This window comes from Anabrus simplex, chromosome 1 (genome assembly GCF_040414725.1).
Source record: "Anabrus simplex isolate iqAnaSimp1 chromosome 1, ASM4041472v1, whole genome shotgun sequence".
NCBI lineage: Eukaryota > Metazoa > Arthropoda > Insecta > Orthoptera > Tettigoniidae > Anabrus > Anabrus simplex.
This window is the reverse complement of record NC_090265.1, coordinates 1,177,095,289-1,177,118,914: the sequence shown is the minus strand read 5'-3', so window position 1 is coordinate 1,177,118,914 and position 23,626 is coordinate 1,177,095,289. Positions and strand designations below refer to the sequence as shown.

Here is a 23,626-nt window from a genome sequence, read left to right as displayed (position 1 = left end):
CACAAAAATTACAATATCTTCTTGTGTAATTTGAGAATATTTGTAGGTGGGTCATCTATCTTGAAAACTGATTCATTCAATATGCCCCTATGTAAGCATCTGGGGCTATGCATGATATTGAAGGTATAGAGTTCCACGAGAAATTAGACAATCTCCAAAGTTCCGTTACAAAAGTGTGACTTCCCAATTGTGTGGGCTGTAGCTCAATCTTGCTGCATCCATTGTCATTGGAGAGGTTTCTGGCACAACTAAAATGACACAAATTCTGCATGAATGGCATAATAATGAGGCCTCTGTAGACTACAAAATCCTTTACAAAATAAGAGCCCAATATTCCATGACCAAACACGGAACACCTGCTGGAGAAGTCGTCCATGATTCTAGTTTGTGGTGAAGGTTCTTGGGTGCTCTGTTGTCCCTTTTTGTTGACATTAGACCAATCCTGTATGACAGAACTTGTCAACGACAGCAAACATTGTTGTGTTGTTTGGTGCCTCCTTATTAAATCGTTCCTCATACTGTTCTTTAATGTGAAGCAAACCAGGCCCATTCTTGACACTCCACTCCATATGAACAGAGATGTTGTTCCACAATAAACAGCCACTCTATTGTGAGAATTATAATTGCAGAAAACAACAAAACACTGAATTCATAATATGTGAAACTACAGAGAAATTTCTCTCAGCTGGACACCTATGGTTCATTAAAAATATGTCCCGTGTAGTGGGGTGTCCAGTCTACAGGGTGGGTGTATAGTATTTCAAAAGTACTGTACTCTGACAGTGCAGGAAAGGAAAAACTGAGCTGGTGTGTACTGTTTATAAATAATAAAAACAGTGGTTCTTCTTCTCTTCTTCTTCTTCTTCTTCTGAAGGCAACCTTTCTTCTGAAGAAATCACTTTTTGTAACAGTCCATCAATTATTCCAGATTGTGGACTTCCAACACATTACCAAAATCATTAAAAACCCCAACCTCTCGCAATTCACTGCGAAGGACTTACCAGCCAAATTACAGGAAGATTCTGTCTTAACATTAATATTTTTAAATGTTCTTGGGCAGGCAGCATTTCGAATGACAATTTTAAAATTGCTTGCACTAAACCATTACAAAATAGCTTTGAACCTGTCCAAACTGTCATTTCATGGCTGTCAAATGTCCGGAGTTGAGGGGTGTCCAATACACAGAGGATTTTGAACATGTAAATGTATAGGGAATTACATGGTACATTCAGTATATGTCCAATCAAAAGGGGTGTCCAGGATATATAGGTGTCCAAAGTGAGAGGTTTACTGTATTAGGTATATACATTAAATAAATACTTCATTGGTAGGGAAGCACAGATTGCAGGTGAGTAATAATTTCAGTGCCATTTGTTTTGCTGCATACCGTGGAAAGAAAACAAAAGGACGAAGACAATCTCCACATCTTAATGGCTATCTCATCTCCTCTTTTAGCACCTGTATTCATCTTCACCTTTTTTGGTCTCATTCATTTTCCTGTGTTTCTTCATACCCCATGCTTCCCATATCAAAGTGCAGATCTGACAAGATGGATCTCAATGTGTTGAAACCCACCCTCCTGATGAAGCAAAAATAAGGTCATCAGATACTGAGGAAAAATAAATGTAGAAGAACTGGGAATGAGAAGGAGGGAGACAGTCTTTTTAATATAGAAATATATAAAAATATGAAGATTGTACTTGTTCTTTTGTGTTTTCCTTTTTCTCCCACCTCCCACACTAACCTGTAACTAGTCCTTTTGTGTGTTCCTTTGGATGTTCCTATCTTTCTATATACAGCTTCACACAGGTATATAATATAGAGTAACAGAGACAAAGAAAAACCCACAATGATCACTTTAAATGGCAGTTTGGAGAGCACATACCTTGCAACTTGCTCTTTAAGGCATGGGATCAGGTTCATTCTTTGAGGCTGGGACAAGGAAACATCACTTGATCTTCCAAAGCTAACGGGCAGTTTTTGAACCAAGAAAAAATGAGAAAAGGTCAGCTACAATCAGATAAATATGATACTTGATAAAAATAGTGTAGTAAAGAATTAAATAAAAAAGTTTCTTGAAATGACCCGTTCTTTGGAACCAGCAAATTAGTCTGGCATGTGGTGCTTCAATGGCAGCATTATGAACAAAATGACACAACAAATTAATTCAGTTAACACTTCTGAAGATGAAATCACAACATACCTGAAATAAGATCTGTTATCCATTCCCCCCTACAAATATCGACTGATCTCCACCATTAACTAAATTGAGTACAAAAGAAGACTGCTGGAGGAAGATGTATACTTGGACATGCATCACAGCCAACAATAATTGCTGCTGATTATACTACAAAATGTCTCGGTGATTAGTCTGTTAGGTCAAAAATTATAATATTATTTTCTGAGTGATTTATGGAAACCAAAAATTAGAATATGTTTAGCAACATATAGTGAGTAATCAATGTAATCATAACTAAATTCACTGGTATAGCACAACTGACCATACTTAACATTATTCACCATGAAATTTAAGAAAAAAGAAAATAATTTTGCATTGTTACAGATAAATAGAAACTTTAATAATGTTCCAAAAAACTCTTTATTTTTATTTTTTGCTAGTGGTTTGACGCTACAATAACACATCAAAGGTTTTCAGTGACACAAGAATGGCCCCAGTATTTGCCTGGTATGAAAATGTGAAACTACAGAAATCCATCTTAAGTGCTTCGACAGTGGGATTCAAACCCACCACCTCCCAAATGCAAGATCATTGAACTGTTTTAATAATGATGGCATTGATTCTCCTCTGCCTTACTCAAATATATGATATTTATATTGATAAAGAGCTCGTTATTGATCTTTCACTAATTACATGATTACCTAATTAGGTACTTACCAAGTACTAAGATGATAACAATAGAAGTCCATGATGGAACTGAAATTGCCAGTATTTATTCAAGAACATTAAACTGGCTAAATTTAATATCCTTTTAGTTTTTTAATTTTATTTCATGAGTGGACTTACCAATTCCAGTGATTGTAATATTTGCCTTTTTCTCTTTCATTCCAAATTTATTCTCAAGAGTCACAATATATACACCTTCATCCTTGATTTCTGCACCTGAAATTACAACAATATTATAATTATTCATTATATTTTTATTTTAAAAGAAAGTCAGTATATAGACACACCAAATCAGTAACACAAATTCAATTCGTCCCCAACAGTTCAAACTGTCCTGTCTTCAAATGAAGAAATACTACCAAACAGCATAATGGTAAAACACCCGGAATTGCTAGGGTCACACTCACAATATTTTCCACCTCTGACTGAGGAATATCTTAAGGATCAGAAATCCTTTCTTGGAAGTTGATCATCAACTGTCCTCCCTTGAGGAAGATCAACTAAATGAAATATCTTGTGACTCTTATTTCAAGATCCTGTATTGCAACTAACATGCCTATGATCAATTTCTGCATCCATGCATGTCTTATTGGTCGTCATCTAAATTCTGTTCAATTTTCCTGCTGATTCGACCTTTAAGTATTGTCAGTAGGATTTTAGAAGCATGGGATAGAATGGCTAATGTTCTGTAATCTGAACAGTTCTTGGCATTTCCTTTCTTTGGGAGTGTTATTGTCCTGCTCTTTATGAAAGCAGGTGGTATGATTCCTTCTTCATAGCAGTTTGTAATGATATCAAACAATCTCTTTTTCATGATGTCTCTACAGTTCTTTAGGAGCTCTGCTGAAATGTTATCAACACCTATGGCTTTTTTATCCTTTAATAAGTGTAGAGCCATATTAAACTCACTTTTTGTAATTGGTGGGCCTTTTCTTTCTACCTCAATCAGGCTCTGATCCTCTACATAATCCCGAATGTTACCTATTTCCTGACCTTCATACAGATCTTCAATATATTGCTTCCAGATGGTCACCTACCTCCTCATTTTCAAAAATAATCTTTCCTGCTTTGTTTTTAACCACATTACTTCTGGTTATTTTCTTGTTCTGCAATGATTTTATTTTAAAATATGCCTTATAATATTTCCCTGTGTACTATAACAGAGAAATTGAAGAATTTAGATATTCAATGCATAGTTGATCAATGCCAAACATTGCTGGCCTGTAGTGTCCTAAGTCCATAAGATTGATCTACAATAACACTACACTAATGGTTGTTAATTGAGATTTGCCTGCTCTCTATCCCTCTCCCTCTCTTCAACTGCCACTCATCTCCTGTAGATGGTATTACCAAAAAAACAAAAAAACAAAAGTACTGCAAAACTCGGTAAGTTCGGGGATAGCATGGGTGTCCACTAAGCTGTACATTATTTGATGAGTAATAGTGATTAATAATAGCAATATTAATGAGATCAAAAGAGGAAATGTCAAATTTCTCCATTAATATCACTGTAGCTGCATAGAAAAATAACAGAGAAACTCTCAATCATTACATCTTTAAGATTCTTCCAAATATCTTCAGAAAAATAAATGTTTTCAGTATATAACAACAATTATAGGAAATCTCTGTTTCATTCTTTTATGTCATGTCTGACACAGTTTTCTAAATTTATTTACAACTAGCTGATGTACCCGTGCTTTGCTACGGGATTCTCAGAAAGACTGACTTTGTGGTTTTCTTAACTGAAATCAACATACGTCATTACAAAAACGTAAGTATGAATGTAGCGATTAAAAGCAATGCTATCATATAAAATACTGGATCAAATGGAAACCCGCACGTTTTATCACTTTTAACGAACAGTGCTGCGGTTAGATTGTGGTGCCAATCTAATAGCCCAAAGTTCCAGAGCTGGGATGACCAGGCCACAGATTACCATGAACACTCATCTGCCATTATTCCGCTAAATATGCACACTGTTCATTCCAATCAGTGCCTCAGAGTAGGGATTGAATAGCCCGAATGCTATGATGATCCAGTGTGTTACGTACCAGTAGTATCAGAAAATTTATAAACCAGGGGAATGGCATGCTAAAGAAGAAAGTTATCTAACTCCCCAGCTACTTCCCATCAATATTCTGGCAGGCTGTTACACTCTGTACGACTGGGCGAGTTGACCGTGTGGTTAGCGGTGCGCAGCTGTGAGCTTGCATCCGAGAGATAGTGGATTCGAACCCCATTGTCGAATGGGTCATGATGCGTGTACATACATACATACAGACAGACAGACAGACAGACAGACAGACAGAAATTACGGAAAAGTAAAAAGTGCATTTTCTTGTTACTATGGACATGACCAATACAGAAATACCATTATTTTCAAATTCTGAGCAATGTACAGACAAAACTCTTATTTTATATATATAGATTTGTTTCATGTTGCACCAACACAGACAGGTCTTACGGTGATGATGGGACAGGAAAGGGCTAGAAGTAGGAACTAAGTGTCCATGGCCTTGATTAAGGTACAACCCCAATATTTGCCTGGTGTGAAAATGGGAAATGCCTGCCCCATGGTGTAGGGGTAGCGTGCCTGCCTCTCACCCGGAGGCCCCGAGTTTGATTCCCGGCCAGTTCCGGGAATTTTCTCTCGATTTGAGGACTGGTTCGAGGTCCACTCAGCCTACGTGATTAGAATTGAGGAGCTATCTGACGGTGAGATGGCGGCCCCGGTCTCGATGCCCAGAATAATGGCCGAGAGGATGCGTTGTGCTGACCACATGACCCCTCGTAATCTGTAGGCCTTCGGGCTGAGCAGCGGTCGCTGGGCAGGCCAAGGCCCTTTCAAGGGCGTTAGTGCCGTGGGGTTTGATTTTTTTGGTTTTTGGAAAATGGGAAATGATGGAAAACCATCTTCAGGGCTGCCAACAGTGGGGTTCGAACCACTATCTCCCAAGTGCAAGCTGACAGCTATGTGACCCAAGCCACGCAGCCACTCACTCAGTTGATATAGTTTTACTGTACGAGTTATAATAATGGAGATAATCACGAATGTAAGTTTTTATTACCAAGTCTACCCAGTTTTACATGGAAATATCTTTCAGTCCGCATGGTAATAAACCTGCTGGCAAGGGTAATAGTTGTGATTTTCAGAAGCAGAAAAACAGGAAGATAATAGGGATGACTATCAAAATGAGTAGAAGAGTGTGAAGGAACAATCATTCAAGGAATAAGTGTAGACAGAATAATAAAGGAGATGGTTGGAAGCCAAGGCCTCAAATGTTTTATTATGTGATGGCCTAAAATGCCCAGACCAGGTGAGTTGGCCATGCGGTTAGGGGTGCGCAGCTGTGAGCTTGCATCCGGGAGATAGTGGGTTCGAACCCCACTGTTGGCAGCACTGGAGATCGTTTTCCGTGGTTTCCCATTTTCTCAGCAAATGCTGGGGCTGTGCCTTAATTAAGGCCATGGCTGCTTCCTTCTCATTCCAAGGCCTTTCCTATCCCATCGTTGCCATAAGACCTATCAGTGTCAGTGTGACATAAAACAAACATACATACATACATACATACATGCATACATACATACATACATACATACATACATACATACATACATACATACATACATACATTATCATTATAGACCATTATGCCTTTCAGCGTTCAGTCTGCAAGCCTCTGAGAATTTACTAAATATTGCCACAACCCTCTATTTGCAACTAGTGCTTTGGCCTCATAGAGTTCTATATCTCTTATCTTTACATCGTTAGAAACTGAGTCTAACCATCGTCGTCTTGGTCTCCCTCTACTTCTCTACCCTCCATAACAGAATCCACTATTCTCCTAGCTAACCTGTCCTCCTCCATTCACCCCACATGACCCCACCACCAAAGCCAGTTTATATGCACAGCTTCATCCATCAAGTTCATTTCTAACTTAGCCATTATCTCCTCATTCTGAGTACCCTCCTGACATTGTTCCTACTTGATTTTTACAAGCAATCATTCTTGCTACTTTTACGTCTGTCACATCTAACTTATGGATGAGATATCCTGAGTCTACCCAGCTTTAGCTCCCGTAAAGCAAAGTTGATCTGAAAACAGACTGATGTAAAGGTAGTTTTGTCCGGGAGCTGACTTCCTCCTTACAGAATACTGTTGATGGCAACTGCGAGCTCACTGCATTAGCTTTACTGCACTTTGATTCAATCTCACTTACTATATTACCATCCTGGAAGAACACACATCCTAAATACTTGAAATTATCTACCTAGTCCAGCTTTGTATCACCAATCTGACATTCAATTTCTTACCTACTGACATCCATTTAGTCGTAGGTTATAAACTTCATGGTTCTGATACGTATTGAATTGTAAGTACAATATACAGTAATTATTAAATTAATGTAGTAATAGTCCACCTTTCAATACTATAATATGTAATATTCTAAATTACATTAATTAATTAGGGACTAGTTTTGGCCGGGGCTGGCCATCTTCAGCCTTAATGTAAAACACCTAATAACTAAACAAATGTACATGCACACAATTGACATAAAACAAAAAACCTTTAGGTGATGAACTACGGGATCAACTTTTACCAGTTCCCATTTACTATTGAATAATTAATGATTAGATGTTCTGTGTATATAAATTAATACTTGAAATATTCTCAATGATGAGCATACTCAAGAACCTAGATTATTTTCAAATTTAATCATAATTTCTTCCCAGTTTTTTAATGACAATTTGTATATATTTGTTTCATTTGTTTTATGTCAATTGTGTGCATGTACATTTGTTTAGTTATTAGGTGTTTTACATTAAGGCTGAAGATGGCCAGCCCCGGCCAAAACTACTCCCTAATTAATTAATGTAGTTTAGAATATTACATATTATAGTATTGAAAGGTGGACCATTACTACATTAATTTCATAATTATATTGTATCAATTTAGTCTTCAGAAGGCTAAATATCACACCATACTGATTGCACCTATTTTCAAATTCCAAGATATTATACTGCAGGCTTTCGGCACAGTCTGCCAAAGTTGTCAGCATAGGCCAGACTGCTTACTACATTTCCTCCTAACTGAATTCCTCCCTGCCACTTTATACCTTTCAGCAGATGATCCATGTAAACTACGAGCAACAAGGGTGAAAGATTACAGCCTTGTCTAACCCCTGTAAATACCCTGAACCAAGAACTCATTCTGCCATCAATTCTCACTGCAGCCCAATGATCAACATAAATGCCTTTGATTGATTTTAATAATCTAACCTTAATCCCATAGTTCCCCAGTATGGCGATCATCTTTTCCCTCGGTACCCCGTCATATGCTTTTTCAAGATCTACGAAACATAAACATAACTATCTATTCTTCTGATAGCATTTTCCAATTACCTCGCGCATACTGAAAATCTGATCCTGACAGCCCCTCTGTGGTCTGAAACCACACTGGTTTTCATCCAACTTCCTCTCAATCACTGATCGCACCCACCCTTCCAAGACATCAGTGAATGCCTAGTATACTAATCAATGAGATACCTCGATAGTTGTTGCAATCCTTCCTATTCCCTTGCTTATAGATAGATGCCAGAGTCCTGCAGCCAGACCCACCGCGCAGCACTTCAAACCCACGGGCTCCGGCAGCCCAGCCCGTGCAGTGCCGTTCTTTTCTGACGCGGCAGCGTCCTGGCCCACAGCACTGGGCTCATACGGTCCTTTAAAAATAAATAAATATGTCACTCTTTTCTGTTTTCAGAAAATCCACGTAGGTGGGGGTGGAGGAAGGGCTGATAAAGGGGTTGAATCCTTTTTATGCGGATACATATATCTCAAAACCTGAAGATGTTACAGATGTGGAAATATATATTTGTAATCTCCTTTAAAAATAAAGTAACTTTTTTTTTTTTACTTGAGAGAAGACGTTCTCATGTGTACAGTTCTATGTCACATAGTCATCTCAGCCCCATACCACACACTTGGTTTACAAAGAGTTTCTGGGATAAATGAAACTCAGTTTTTCAGCGAGGTTTTATACTTCAGGGATTTTCAGATAATGTCTTAGTACAGTACCAAGGAACGATTACTTTTATCAAATTACGAAATCCACGCGAGAAGCCGCTGGTAACTGCTAGTGTGTACATAAAGTTCACTGCAGATCGTACAGCACACCAAATTAACGTCTTTCCCATCACCGTCAACTGCAGGCTTGAATACCATCCAAATACGACTTTTAAGTGTAGGATCCGGTTCAGAAGTCTTGTATTGTGCGGTTTTTAGTTCGTTTGTTCCTTCTTTTTTTTTTTTTTACTTCACGGGATAGACAGAGAAATCAAACTGAAAACCACAGCAAATTTGATCGGCTCCACTCGACCGTAATGCAATGCACTCCGCTGACACACAGTACACTGTACACATTGAAGCAGTCAGCCCATAGAACTACTACAGCGCTGTCCTTGGCTCACCGCGTACGAATGACATAGCGCTGGCCCAGACCGGCCCTTGCGATGATGTCACAGGCTTCTTATGTTCTTGCCTTTCAAAGCCCATTGCAGCCTACTGCCGAAGCAGCTCATGGGCTGGGCCTGTCTGCAGGACTCTGATAGATGCAATTACAGCTTTTGTCTAATCTGAAGATACCTTACAAACACACCATGCTAATCTTATTACTCTATGAAGCCATTTTATTCCTGCCTTCCCACTATACTTCACCATTTCAGGTCTAATTTAATCTATTCCTGCTGATTTATGACAATGGAGTTTATATACTACTTTTTCCACTTCCTCAAGTGTAATTTCACCAACATCATTTTCTTCCTCCCCATGAGCTCGGTTGTTCGCGACACCTCCAGGAAGATTTCCTTTTATGTTGAGAAGATTTTCAAAATATTTCCTCCACCTGTCTAATGATTCCCTGGAATCTGTTATGAGTTCACCTGAATTACCCAAAACACTGATCATTTCCTTTTGCCCCCTCCCTTTCTAAGATTCTTTATTAATGTCCTGTGAGGTTTCCCTGCTGCTAGACCTAGCCTTTCCAGGTTATTACCAAAATCTTCCCATGAATTCTTTTTGGACTCAACAACTATTTGTTTTGTTCTGTTTCTTTCAGCCACGTACAATTCCCTGTCTGCATCAGCCCTTGTTTGGAGCCATTTCTGATAAGCAGGGATTCCCCTGCTGTTTCTACTACAGCATCCCTGTATGCTACACATTCTCTTTCTATATCCTAAACCTGCTTACTGTCCACTGTTCGGAACTTCTCACTAATTATATCCATGCACTTCTGTCTAATTTCCTCATCCTGGAGATTTTCTACCCTTACACGTTTGCAGACAGATTTCACTTTCTCTATCCTAGGCCTAGAGATACTTAGTTCACTACAGATCAGATAGTGGTCTGTATGTTCAAAATATCCCCGCAAAACCTGTACATTCCTAACAGATTTCCTGAATTCAAAGTTGGTTAAGATATAGTCTATTATGAATCTGGTACCCTAACCCTCCCATGTGTAGTGGTGAATAGCCTTGTGCTTCAAGAATGTATTTGTAACTGCTAAACCCATACTAGCACAGAAATCCAGCAAACGCTACTCATCCATATTAACTTCCATATCTTCCCCATATTCATCAATCACCATTTTGTATCCTTCAGTTCTGTTTCCATTTCTCACATTGAAATCGCCCATTAGCACTGTCCTATCCTTGCTATTGACCCTGACTATGATGTTAATCAATGCTTCATAAAACTTGTCAACTTCATCCTCATCTGCACCCTCACATGGTGAATACAGTGAGACAATTCTAGTCCTAATTCCTCCAACTGCCAAATCTACCCACATCATTCAATCTTTTACATGCCTAACAGAAACTATGTTGCGTGCAATGGTACTCCTGATGAAAAGCCCTACCCCACACTCTGCCCTTCCGTTTTTAACACCCATCAAGTACACTTTATAATCTCCTATCTCTTCCTTGTTTTCTCCCCTTACTTGAGTATCACTTACTTCTAGCACATCCAGATGCATCCTCTTTGCTGACTCAGCCAATTCTACTTTCTTTCTCTCATAAGCCCTATTAATATTGATAGCTCCCCATCGAATTCAATTTAGTTCGCCAAATGGTTTCCAAGGAGTCCCTCGCCTGTCAAATGGGAGTGGGACTCCATTACTCCCCTAGGTCCAAGGCTTGCTTAAAATGTTCTGAGCTTGGTAAATTCATGAAGCAGGATGCTACCCTACTTACACATAGTCCACGTGAGGATCTCTCCTCTAACGGGTTAGGCACCACTGGTTGATTGTATAGTCCTAGCTGCCTGAGCACAAGGAGTGCCATGACTCAGAATATGCCCGAGATGCCCACTCGCATTCCGAAGCAACTGGTATCCCGACTCTCAGGATCACTTACTAGGCCACTCAGCCATTGCCCATGTTTCATGAACTATGACGTGACTACAGTAACCCACACCATGAACCATTGTAAAATAAATTAGTAAAAAAAAATATATATATATATAATACAATGTCCAGAGCCGCTAAAACTTAGCAACAATAACATTACACTGACTGTTGTTAGCTGAGGTGTGCTCTGTCTCTTCTGCTGCCATTCGTTTCCACTAGATAGCATTACTGCTGAAATTATTCAAAAAGTACCCTGTCAATGATAGGTACAACAGTTAGGAGTAAATTAGAATATCTTTTCAACTATTAACTCTCTGTATGGAAGTGTATAGCTATAAGGAATAAGAAAATAAACTATAATCTGTTTAACTTAACATATGTCTAAGAATTGGTCTCATAAAAACAACTAACTTGATGGATGAGTACTACTGTTTTCGAACTCAGGGGTTGCCAAGAGAGTGGTGTACATCTATAGTATGTTTCTAGTGTGTCTCCAACTTTGTCCCGTTTCTCTACGTGGTCAGGTATGAAGTGAGATGAATCTTCATAGCAAGTTATGACAACTGAATGCCTTTCCTGACATCAACCTTAGCAGAGGAGTTAATAAGATGAAATGAATAACATGATATATGATAGCGGGAGGAAGAGGTTGAAACCTGATGCTGGTACATAACCTGCATCTATATACAATAATAAAGTTTTATTATGAATCCACCTGTTCAATACATTATAATGTTGTCACATTTAAAATAACTTCATTAGTTAAAAAGTTATATATGGGACATGTTTCGCTCTCTTATAGAGCATCATCAGCCAAATCTGAATCTCGAATAATTGTTATTTACTTAAATAATGACTTAAGAACTATTAGAACATTTTTGACAAACTTAAAACTTATTCTATTAGAATATCATAAAATATAAAATCTCTGTATACATGGCTTAATTACATATGCTTAATAGGAAGATACATTAAAATTATGGAAGAGAGAGTGCTAAAATATAAAATAAAATAAAAATATATATATCATGTCCAAAATCTTAGAGAGACGTGAAAATCAATCTTAGGAGTTAAGTTTGAGGATTTTCTTGGCAATGAGATCTGGTAAAAAAGTTATTTATCCCTTGTGGATAAGAGTCTATAAAGATTCAAATTATCATCAATTTGATGATTGAACTTGTAACAGGATAAATGTTGGTCTTCAAGAAATTTAAATGCTTGTTGTCATATGACCTCGGCGAATGCTGTTGAAAAGATATGTTCTTATAGATGTCAATGACCGTTCGTTGAACTAATGGATTTGATAAGGATGATTGAAAGGGACGTAAATCAACGTTTGTATTGAAAGCTGCTGCTTGGTTTATCTTGTTGAATGTCCCTTCAATTGCTGTTTGTCGGTTTGGTGTTGTCCGAGGTTATGTGGTGACTGTCTGTTCTGTGTCTACTCCTTGTGTTGTAACCAGATCTCATTGCCAAGAAAATCCTCAAACTTAACTCCTAAGATTGATTTTCACGTCTCTCTAAGATTTTGGACATGATATATATATTTTTATTTTATTTTATATTTTAGCACTCTCTCTTCCATAATTTTAATGTATCTTCCTATTAAGCATATGTAATTAAGCCATGTATACAAAGATTTTATATTTTATGATATTCTAATAGAATAAGTTTTAAGTTTGTCAAAAATGTTCTAATAGTTCTTAAGTCATTATTTAAGTAAATAACAATTATTCGAGATTCAGATTTGGCTGATGATGCTCTATAAGAGAGCGAAACATGTCCCATATATAACTTTTTAACTAATGAAGTTATTTTAAATGTGACAACATTATAATGTATTGAACAGGTGGATTCATAATAAAACTTTATTATTGTATATCAACAGATTTCAATACGGATTAAAACATGAGATTAGTCACTTGCAATAACCTGCATCTGTCGAATAACACAGAAGGGTCTGCTCAAGGCTCAATTTCCCCTTCCAAACGATGAATCACAATCAACAGAGTCATATCCCTCACTCCATATGAACACTGTGGAGAGGTTTGGAATTGAATCCAGGATTTTGGCACGCAATCTAGGATTAGAAATTGTACACCATCATCTCTCCTACCCTGTTAGCCAACATTTTAATGGTGAAAACTTTATCCACCAACAGGACTTGAACTGGCTAACCATGGTGTCAGACCATATAGGCTTGATGCCTTAAAAATCGTGGCCATCAGGCAGGTTGTAGTATGTTTCAGCAGTCGCTTAAGTGCGGCCAGTATCCAGTAATCAGGAGATAGTGGGTTCGAGCCCCACTGTCGGCAGCCCTGAAGATGGTTTTTCGTGGTTTCCCATTTTCACACCAGGCAAATGCCGGGGCTGTACCTTAATTAAGGCCACGGTCGCTTCCTTCCAATTCCTAGGCCTTTCCTATCCCAACATAAAAATGATATGGAAGCCTCCACCTTATCAATACAGTGTTTATTTACTATTAATTACAGTAAATCCAGTACCGGTTTCGACCCCTATGGGGTCATCCTCAGCTGTCATATATCAAACTAGTTTCAAAAACATCACATTACAACATGCATGAAAACTGACCCAATTTGACAAATGATTAAAAACAAGTTAAATGTTCAAATAGTAAGAATAATAAAATGGGTCCTTTCCTCTTTAACTTTAAAAGTTACATGTTGTGAGAGGCATGTCACCTCATTATTTCGTTGATCTAATGAACATAAATTAAAATTTTTTACATTACTTATGTACACTGATATTTGTGAAGTTATTATTAGTTACATTTGTGATATTGAGATATTACAATGTTTTTAAAAATTATATGTACATAAAAAGTTGGCCCGATATAACAGGCCATTTAAAGAATGAATGAAGTAGTAAAAACAAAATAAAATGGTCCTCTTTCTACTCTAACTTGTTACATGTTTGTTGTTACTACAATGTTCCTGTTGGTATGGTAAGTACACAGGTATTATGGAGGGCTACTATTTAATGATGAAACTTATAACTGTTTTTAGTTCATTTCAGTGTTTTCTTCTTCAGATGATTGTATAATATTGCAGGTGATATAAATATCTTGAAGGTTCTAGACGTTGTTATGAAGAATTACGTCTTAATTTATAATCGGTCGGATGCATTGTCTGTGTATTATATTCTCAGTATGTGCTAAATGCTGAGTTAAAATTGCGTATAATGAGCTGAAGTTTATTTAGTTACAGCGTGCATCTTAGTATGGCATTATATTATGTCAAGTGTCGAACAATATACATTTTGATGTCTTGGGTGATAGCATGAGGGCTTCTTTTATGTCGTAGGCCGTATTGTGTTGGGTGTTGACACTATGTGCGTTGCACGGCTGCACGTCGAGATCATTTGTCAAATTGGGTCAGTTTTCATGCATATGTAACGCTTTGTAATGTGATGTTTTTGAAACTAGTTTCATATATGACAGCTGAGGATGACCCCATAGAGGTCAAAACTGGTACTGGATTTACTGTAATTAATAGTAAATAAACACTGTATTGATAAGGTAGAGGTAGAGGTCAAAACCGGTACTGGATTTACTGTAATTAATAGTAAATAAACACTGTATTGATAAGGTGGAGGCTTCCATATCATTTTTATGTTGTTGTAGCAATCAATACGGAAATGAAGCTCATAGATTATGACTTTCCTATCCCATCGTCACCATACGACATACGTCGGTGCGACGTAAAGAAAATAGCAAAAAAAAAAAGTATGTTTCTAGTAGTTAGGAGAATCTATAATTTCAATGATCTTCTTCTTCTTCTTCTTCTTCTTCTTCCTGGACTTATTGGGTCGGCTCAGGTGTGAATTTAGTCCAGTTTTGTGGATGGATGCTCTTCCTGACACCAACCTCGTGGAAATTGATTTGGTGTTTGTTTTCTCATGTTTTTCACTCCTTTCAATACTCTTCTTTCAGCTTTTGTGAGGGTAAATACAGCTTTCACTGTACGCACACACACATGATGTAAATTGCCTCATGTAGAAAAAGGAATATATATATATATATCAAGTGCTTCCATATCCCTTTTGGATAGTTTTTATTCATGTATTCAATAGTACACTCTTAACATGGTCTCTTTCCTTGTCCCCAGCAGAAAAATCTTAATGAAGCAAAAGCTCCAATCTGTGTTGAAAATCACATTCCTTTCACAAGGGTTTAACAAAGAACATTTTCAGGGCTCCAAAAAATGAGGTCATACTAAGCGGTAATAGCAAAAAATTCATGACATGGTAAGTGAGGTATTTTTATATAGATTTAATATTATGGGAATGGAGATTTCAATTTTACAATGTGCTAAGTGAGGAGGAGTGCACTAATGAGGTTTCATTGCATAATGAAAAGAACACAAACACCTCTTTCCCAAGCCAGAGGAATTAACCATAAACAGTTAAAATCCTTGACCCAACCAGAAACCAAACCTCAGGCCAGTATCGTGACCATTCGCCCAAGGAGTTGGATATATCTAAAATTTCAATACCATGCATTAATCGTGTTTTATCAAGTTTTGTATTCTTTTCAACAAATTTGCAACTGAAACCTTGAAAAATGATACTAAGGACTCACAAGTTGAAAACAAGAACACAGGTGTCTTGACTGTACAAACAGTTGAAAGTAAAGAAAATCCTAGCAATACACCATGCTCTGAAGTTAATCCCTATGAAATAGTGATGTGAAGTGCCACATGAACAGCATTTCAAATAAACTGCCATTTAGAACTTGAAATTTTTCATGAGCTGTTACAATGCCATTTTGTATGAATCAACAGAATACATACGGTAATAAATGATTTGATTTCTACAAAATTTGCATCTCAATCATTTCCATATTGATATGATGAAGACTGCATGTCACAGTTTTATATCTACAAGCCAGAAGCCAAATCCTTAGAAAGCATAATTGTAAAATATTTCCATCCTTGTATATGATTGTGCCTTAAACAATCTTGCCTAAGTAAATATTTCTTCCCCAATTGTCTTCTTACTCACCACTAATTTCCAGTGTACATGAATCTGTATTGTAAGTAAATCTATCATCATCCATAGTTTCACCATCCTCACGCCTCCAATTTACTGTTGGTTTCGGATCTCCAGCCATCTGGCATGGAATAGTATCATCAGAGAGAATTTCCACTTCAGTATCTGGAATAGAAAATGTATGCCTATTCAGTTTGTACAGGTATTATGAACAAGAAATAACGTGTATAATATTGTTTACTTTATCATCACCCACCAGTTCATCCATCCATCAAAATACTATTTTAGGCAATTGAAGTTGTTAGTACAACCAACTCATATATTTACTGCAACTTTTGATTGATTATTGTCCATTTCACTGCATTTTTCATGGTGGTCAAACTAAAGTAGTTTACAAAATGTGTTAAAGGAAAAATACTTCAGGACAAGCCTACTGGATTAGCACGCTTGAATTCATAGTTCCTGAAGAAGAATTCAGCAACAACCTCTAACAACCTGCCATTCTGGAATTCTTCTCTTATAAACTCTCCAGTTCAGTCACATCAACAGCAACATTTCTTTCAGCACTGTCTGGCAAACATCTGTATATATATAAAATAATATGTCCTGACTGACTGACTGACTGACTGACTGACTGACTGACTGACTGATTCATCATTGCTGAGCCAAAACTACTGCCCATAAAGAAATTAAATTTTGGGGATACATTTATGTAACAGCATAGGTGCTCTCTAAGGAAGGATTTTTGGATATTTCATTGGTAAGGGGTTGAAAAGGGAGATGAATTTTTAAAATGAGCATGTCTATATCTCAAACACTAAGAGTTTATAGACATGAAAATTCGTGAATGGAATCTCCTTTAAAATTAAAGGAATATGTATTTATTTGTTTTCAAAAAATCCAATAAAGGGGGTAAAAAGAAGTGAATAAGGGGTTGAAACCTTTTTATGACAATAGTTATATCTCAAAAGCTAAAGTTATTACAGACGCGAAGTTTGTACATGAAATCTCCTTAAATTAAAGAAACATGTATTTTTTTTTTTTAAAGATTTTCGGGCAATCCAATTAAGGGGGTGAAAAGTAGTGAAAAGGGAAAAACTTTTAAAATGAGTATATTTCAAAAACTTAACATGTTACAGACTTTAAAAGTGGTATTTAGAATCTCCTTAAAAAATAAAGAAAAGTATTTTTTCCCAAAAAATCCATTTGGGGGGGGGGGGGAGTGAAAAGGACTGAAACGGGGGTGGAATTCTTCTTGTGCAGATACTTATATCTCAAAAACTGAAGATGTTACACACTTGAAAAGTGATATTAAAAAGTAAAGAAACACATACTTTTTGATTTAGGAAAATCTACTTAAGGGGGGTTGAATCCTTTTTATGAGGATCTCAAAAACTGAAGATGTTAGAGAAATTAAAATTGGTATTTTGATTCTTCTTTGAAAACAAATAAACACCTGTTTTTTGTTTCAGGAAAATCCCCTTATGCAGGTAGGAGGGGGGTGTGAAAAAGTGGGTAAATTTTTAAAATGAGGAAATCCATTTAAGGGGGCAAAAAGGACCAAAAAAGGGGTTAAATTCTTTTTATGAGGATACTTAGGGCCTATGTCTTAAAAACTGATGTTACAGACATGAAAATTGGTATTTATGATCTCCTTGAAAAATAAAGAAACGTACTTTTTGTTTTCAGAAAGTGCAACTAAGGGGAGGGGGTTGCAAAGAAGTGAAGAAGAAGTTGAATTATTTTGCTGAGAATACCTATAATTTATCTCAAAAACTGAAGAAGTTGCAGATGTGAATGTTGGTATTTTGAATTGCCTTTAAAAATAAAAGACTGGTTTTTTTTTTAGGAAAATCCACTTAATTGGGTGAAAAGAATTGAAAAAGTGGGTAAATCTTTAAAATGAGTATATCTCAAAAAATTAACATATTACAGACATGAAAAATGGTATTTGGTATTGTACCATCTGAACGTCTGCCCCGTCGATTAGCACAGGGAGCACTCTACACTCAGGGTCTTAACAGGTTCTATCTTCTTGTGGGGCTATTTCAGAGAGTCGTAGGTCTTTGTGTATGCCGCAGCTAGCTAATGTGTCCACATGAATACGTGTCGCGTCTGTGGTGAGAATCGGATTTGGAATCCTATCGGGCGGCCTGGTTTCTGAATCTCTGCATCGAGGTTACCAATTCGTCGCTGTTCAGTCTGTATTATCTATTTTTATAATTTGTGACGTATATGGAACGACCATGACTTTTGTTTTACATTAGAGTTATTCGTACTTCAATATGATCTTGAGGTTTCCATTAAATGTACAGGTAAGGTTGCTTACATCTATTGTATAATGAAAGGATGGAGATATTCTGGATCGGATTCTTTTTATTAATTTAAGTGATCCTACCTAACTAAGATGAAACCAAAGCGTGATCTTAATTTTAAATATCTGGAATCATTGATGATGACACAAAGACGGCTGACGTAATTTAGGCCTATTTCAACATAATGCAGTGAATTTGAATTAATTAATCCTCATTTTCCAAGAGCTATTCAAAATAATAAACACCAGGTTACATTTATTCATTAATATACCTGAACCTTGAAATTAACCATATTATTTTCGAGATCTCGTTTTGAAACCTGTTCCGTTTGAATGTATCACCTATATGCTCATATTATTTTCTTTTATTTCATTCTTTACTTGTTTTGGGTACCCTTTTCTTATTTTCATATAATGGTTACATTAGGAGAAGTTTAATTTTATTTGCGGCAAGTCCAGCTAGTAATAATGCCTTTTTATGTGATACCTATCCTAACTAAAATCAATAAACATCACCATCCTAGCTAACTTATGCTGTTCTGATGAGGCTCGTCTTGACGCAACAATAGCCACACGCCCATCCTCGCACATACCTTCAAGGATCATATTTACTTAATGCTACTGCATAAAATGAATAATCAGAAACAACACATACATAAGAACAAGAAATATGTACACTCAAATGTCAACAAACATCACATGATATCTCTACTATTCAAACTTAACTACTATGTCCCTGAAGTAAAATACCTAACCTAACCGATATCATGGCATGTGTCCTCGTAGTTATGTGCATGGCAGGCTATATACATGCCGCAAGCGCATCGCCATCGTACCAACTGAAAATTCTAATAACTGAACGTAAATTCCAAATATGGCATCCGAAGTGTCGAGATGATCGATTGAACAACTATGGCCGACATCGCATCACAATCAATAATCATCAGCATCCTCATCTTAGCTTACACTAACATATGAACATTACAATCTTAGCATTCACTCATGTAGGAGTATTACAACCTTAATATTCATTTACACATGGTTATTACAATCTCAGCATTAGCTTGTACATGAACATCACACCACCGTTAACTTTATCTAACTTCGCAGTAACATAACACAGTTAAATGGCACGTTCTACATAACGAATTTTAGGATAAATTTTCGCTATCACATCTCAACTTATTGTATAGTTCCCATGGCGCAGCACTTTTCACTATTCCAATCACTGAGTCTCAAGTGAGCTCACCCCCACACTATATTATTTATCAACACAATAACTATCACGATCGCAGGCACTTAATACACTTGGCACTCACATCATCATTATTATTATTATGACTATTATCTATTTCACGTCGACTCACCTTAGTATCATCACTCGTAACTTCACTACATTTGTATCACTTACCTGCAGAACATCTTCATCCTCGATATGCCGTTGCTTCATAACCATTCTCGTAATTATAGTAAACCTGCTGCAATTATCATTCGAAGAACAACGTGCCCTGGAATTTACAACGTTCGCTGTCTGCATTCTTATATTAAATCCCGTATCTATTTACCTGCATTACCTATGTTAACTTCACAATAAATATGCTGATTCAATGCTCATGTCTGTTACATATGCATACGTAAGCTCGTGCCTTTCAGTAATCACGATACCACAACTTAATATAAACAATGTCGAAGTCGCCTACTGACATAACTAGTCGTTCGCTCACATGATACCTTAGCATTTCGAATACCGTATCGCCAAATGCATATCTGAATCTCTATAGACCAAATAACATAATGTTATGTCACTCACTGTGTAATTCTTGAAATTACTTCAGGACATGAACTGTTTATACACTACTGTCTACATTAAGAATACTGATAAATAAAATATGATGCAGATAAGTGCTGCATAAAATAAATGCACACCAAAAAACAGACATTATTAATGAAAAGAATGGGCAATTACTGACTTGGATGGACTGGGTATGGAACACTAGGCCTAGGTTATTCTTCCTCGTAACCACGCCATCATCTCAGGGGGACCCGCTTGTATTCATCTAGCTCTCCATGTTCTCCTGAGTGTATATTTCTGTGTATATTTCTGACATTGTTATTTTACTCTCATGCAGATCACACCTGAAAAAAGCTAACATTAGATTATTCAATACACACACAATCACTATTAAACCAGTACTGCATGTACTCCGAATTACACATAAATGTTCTCAAGATACCGACAATTTCAATAATGGATCGCGCTGCCTCCCTAGTAATGGCTTTGCCTTGTACAATTACGAGTATTACATTGTTATTTCACAGTGTTTGCATTCAATTGCGGCGTATAAATCATCTAATAACTTCTTTTCACATTCGGTTCATGTACACTGATAATATGCTCACACAACACAACTTTTCTCAAGCTTTCATAAATCAATTCCACATTACCATTACATCGACACCAACAATGAACAATGAAAAGCTTTGAATATCCTCCTTTTGTTTTAAAAACTAGACATGGAATACCAGAATTATATTCTAGATGTGGAAGTCTATCTTAAGTACCTACTTACATATATCGATACCTAGATGTCGCCACCGTCCTTATTAATAACTATCGATGTTTAACATTACATAACATTAACCTATATGTATGACCTTTGATTTCGTCTTATTTTATACATTATACATTTTATATTTAACTTAATTCTAACATTATTACAAGTATTTACACGTCTTTCCAGTCAAAGATGAAAGTAAAGTCTCTCTCTTCACGATCACTTCTTTGCGTATTCAACGTTTGTATTTCGGTTCTCGTCTAGACTGTTCCAGCGCCATGTTTCCGGACCTCGTGCTTGTTGTTCTTTTACTCGCGCTGTGGCGCATGTTCCACATGGAAACGGCACAGTATCTCCTTCAGAAATAAACATGTATTCTTTCTGAAAATCCAGTGGGGGAGGGGTGGGGTGAAAAGAAGTGAAGAAGTGAATAACTTTTATTAGGGATACTTTTATCTCTGAAACTGAAGATGTTATAGATTTGAAAATTGGTATTTGGGATCTCCTTTAAAAATAAAGAAACAGGTATTATTTTGTTTTTGGAAAATCCATTTAATGGGGAATTGAAAAGAAATGAAGGAGATGAATCTTTTTATGAGGAACCTTGAGACATGTAATTTGGCATTTGGAATATCCTTTAAAAATAAGGAAACCTGTATTTTTTTGTTTTTGGAAAATCCACTTGGGGGTGTGGGGGGTGAAGAGAATTGAAAAATCGGATGAAGTTTTAAAATGAGTACATCTACAGTACATCTTAAACACTTAACATGTTACATACATGAAAACTGGTATTTGGAATCTACCTTAAAAATAAAGGAACTTAATTTTTGTTTTGTTTTAGTAAAGGTCATTTAACGGGGGTGAAAAAGGAAGAAGAAGAAGTTGAATTCTCTTTATGACAATAGCTTTATCTCAAAACCTGCAGAAGTTACAGATGTGAAAATTGATATTTGGAATCTCCTTTGAAAATAAATAAACATGTATATTTTGGTTCTCGAAAAATCTATTTAGTTGGGGCGGCGGGGAGGGAGGAAGAGTAAAAAGCGGTTAAATTATTTTTATGGGGATGTTTATATCTCAAAACTTGACGATGTTAGAGATGTGGAAATTGGTATTTGGAATCTCCTTTTAAAAATAAAACACTTTTTTCCCAACTTGACATGTCTCATGTTCCAGAGTTAGCTCTGCCAGTAGCCTGGTCATCGTAGCCCCAAAAGGCAATAACACAAAACATGAATAAAAAAGAGGTACTGGGGTAAATGAAACTCAATTTTTCAGTGAGGTTTTATACCTTAGTGCAGTACCGAGGAATGATTACGGTAATTTTATGAAATTACAAAATCCATGTGAGTGGGCAACAGCTAGTTCTGGATAAAACTCTTTTGTCTATTCCTGAATTTGCATCTCTTCTACAGATATAATTACTATTACATACATAGTGTTAAGCCTTTCAATTTTCAGTCTGCAAGCCTCTGTGAATTTAGGTCTACTAAATGCCTCCATAATCCTCTATTTGTAACTAGCTCTTTGGCCTTGTTTATTTCTATATCTCTTACCTTTAAATCATTAGAAAGTGAGGCTAACCATTGTTGTCTTGGTTTCCCTCTACTTCTCTTGCCTTCCATGACCAAGTCTATTATTCTTCTAGGTAACCTCTCCTCCTCCATTTGCCTCACATGACCCTACCACCAAAACCCTCCGTGGATCAGGTGGCAGCGTACTGGCCACTCACCGCTGGATACCGTGGTTCAAATTCTGGTCACTCCATGTGGGATTTGTGCTGGACAAAGCAGAGGCAGGGCAGGTTTTCCTCTGGATACTCTGGTTTTCCCTGTCATCTTTCATTCCAGCAACACTCTCCATTAACATTTTATTTCATTGCCCCAGAGGAGTGCGAGAGGCTTCGGCAGCCAGCACATTTCCTTGTAACATTTCATATCCTTGCTGCTAGATGGGGGCTTCATTCATTCCATTTTATCTGTTCGTTCTCTGTACACTCCTGTCATTGCTCCCACCTGTTTGTACCAGTGATCATTCTCACTACTTTCATATCCATTACTTCTAGCTTATGAATATCCTGAGTCTACTCAGCTTCAGCAAAACTGGTCTGAAAACACACCGGTGTAAAGGTAGTTTTGTCCAGGAGCTGAATCTTTCTTACTAAATATTGCTGAATGCTACTGCAAGCTCAATGCATTAGCTTTGCTGCACCTCCATGCAATCTCATTTACTATCATCCTAAGTACTTGATATGATCTACCTGTTCCAGATTTGTATTCCTAATATGACATTCATTCCTCTTAGGTATCTTTCCTGCTGACATCATTTTTTAGTCTTGGAAATGTTAATTTGCATATCGTACTCCCTGCCCCTGTTTTCAAATTCCAAGATATTAGATTGCAGGATTCAGCACATTCTGTCTTTAAGACCAAGTTGTC

The 23,626-nt window shown here is 36.9% G+C and overlaps 1 protein-coding gene across 2 annotated transcripts in view; it reads right to left on the bottom strand.

Moving 5' to 3' along the window:
- LOC136858164 (hemicentin-1) overlaps positions 1-23,626 on the bottom strand; it is a 709,155-nt gene that overhangs the window by 470,731 nt on the left and 214,798 nt on the right. For both annotated transcript variants that reach the window (XM_067137503.2, XM_067137504.2), the window contains exons 16-17: positions 16,332-16,484; positions 3,026-3,121 (exon numbers count right to left, since the gene is read on the bottom strand). In XM_067137503.2, coding sequence (XP_066993604.2) covers positions 3,026-3,121; positions 16,332-16,484 — 249 coding nt within the window. The remainder of the gene's footprint in view (positions 1-3,025; positions 3,122-16,331; positions 16,485-23,626) is intronic.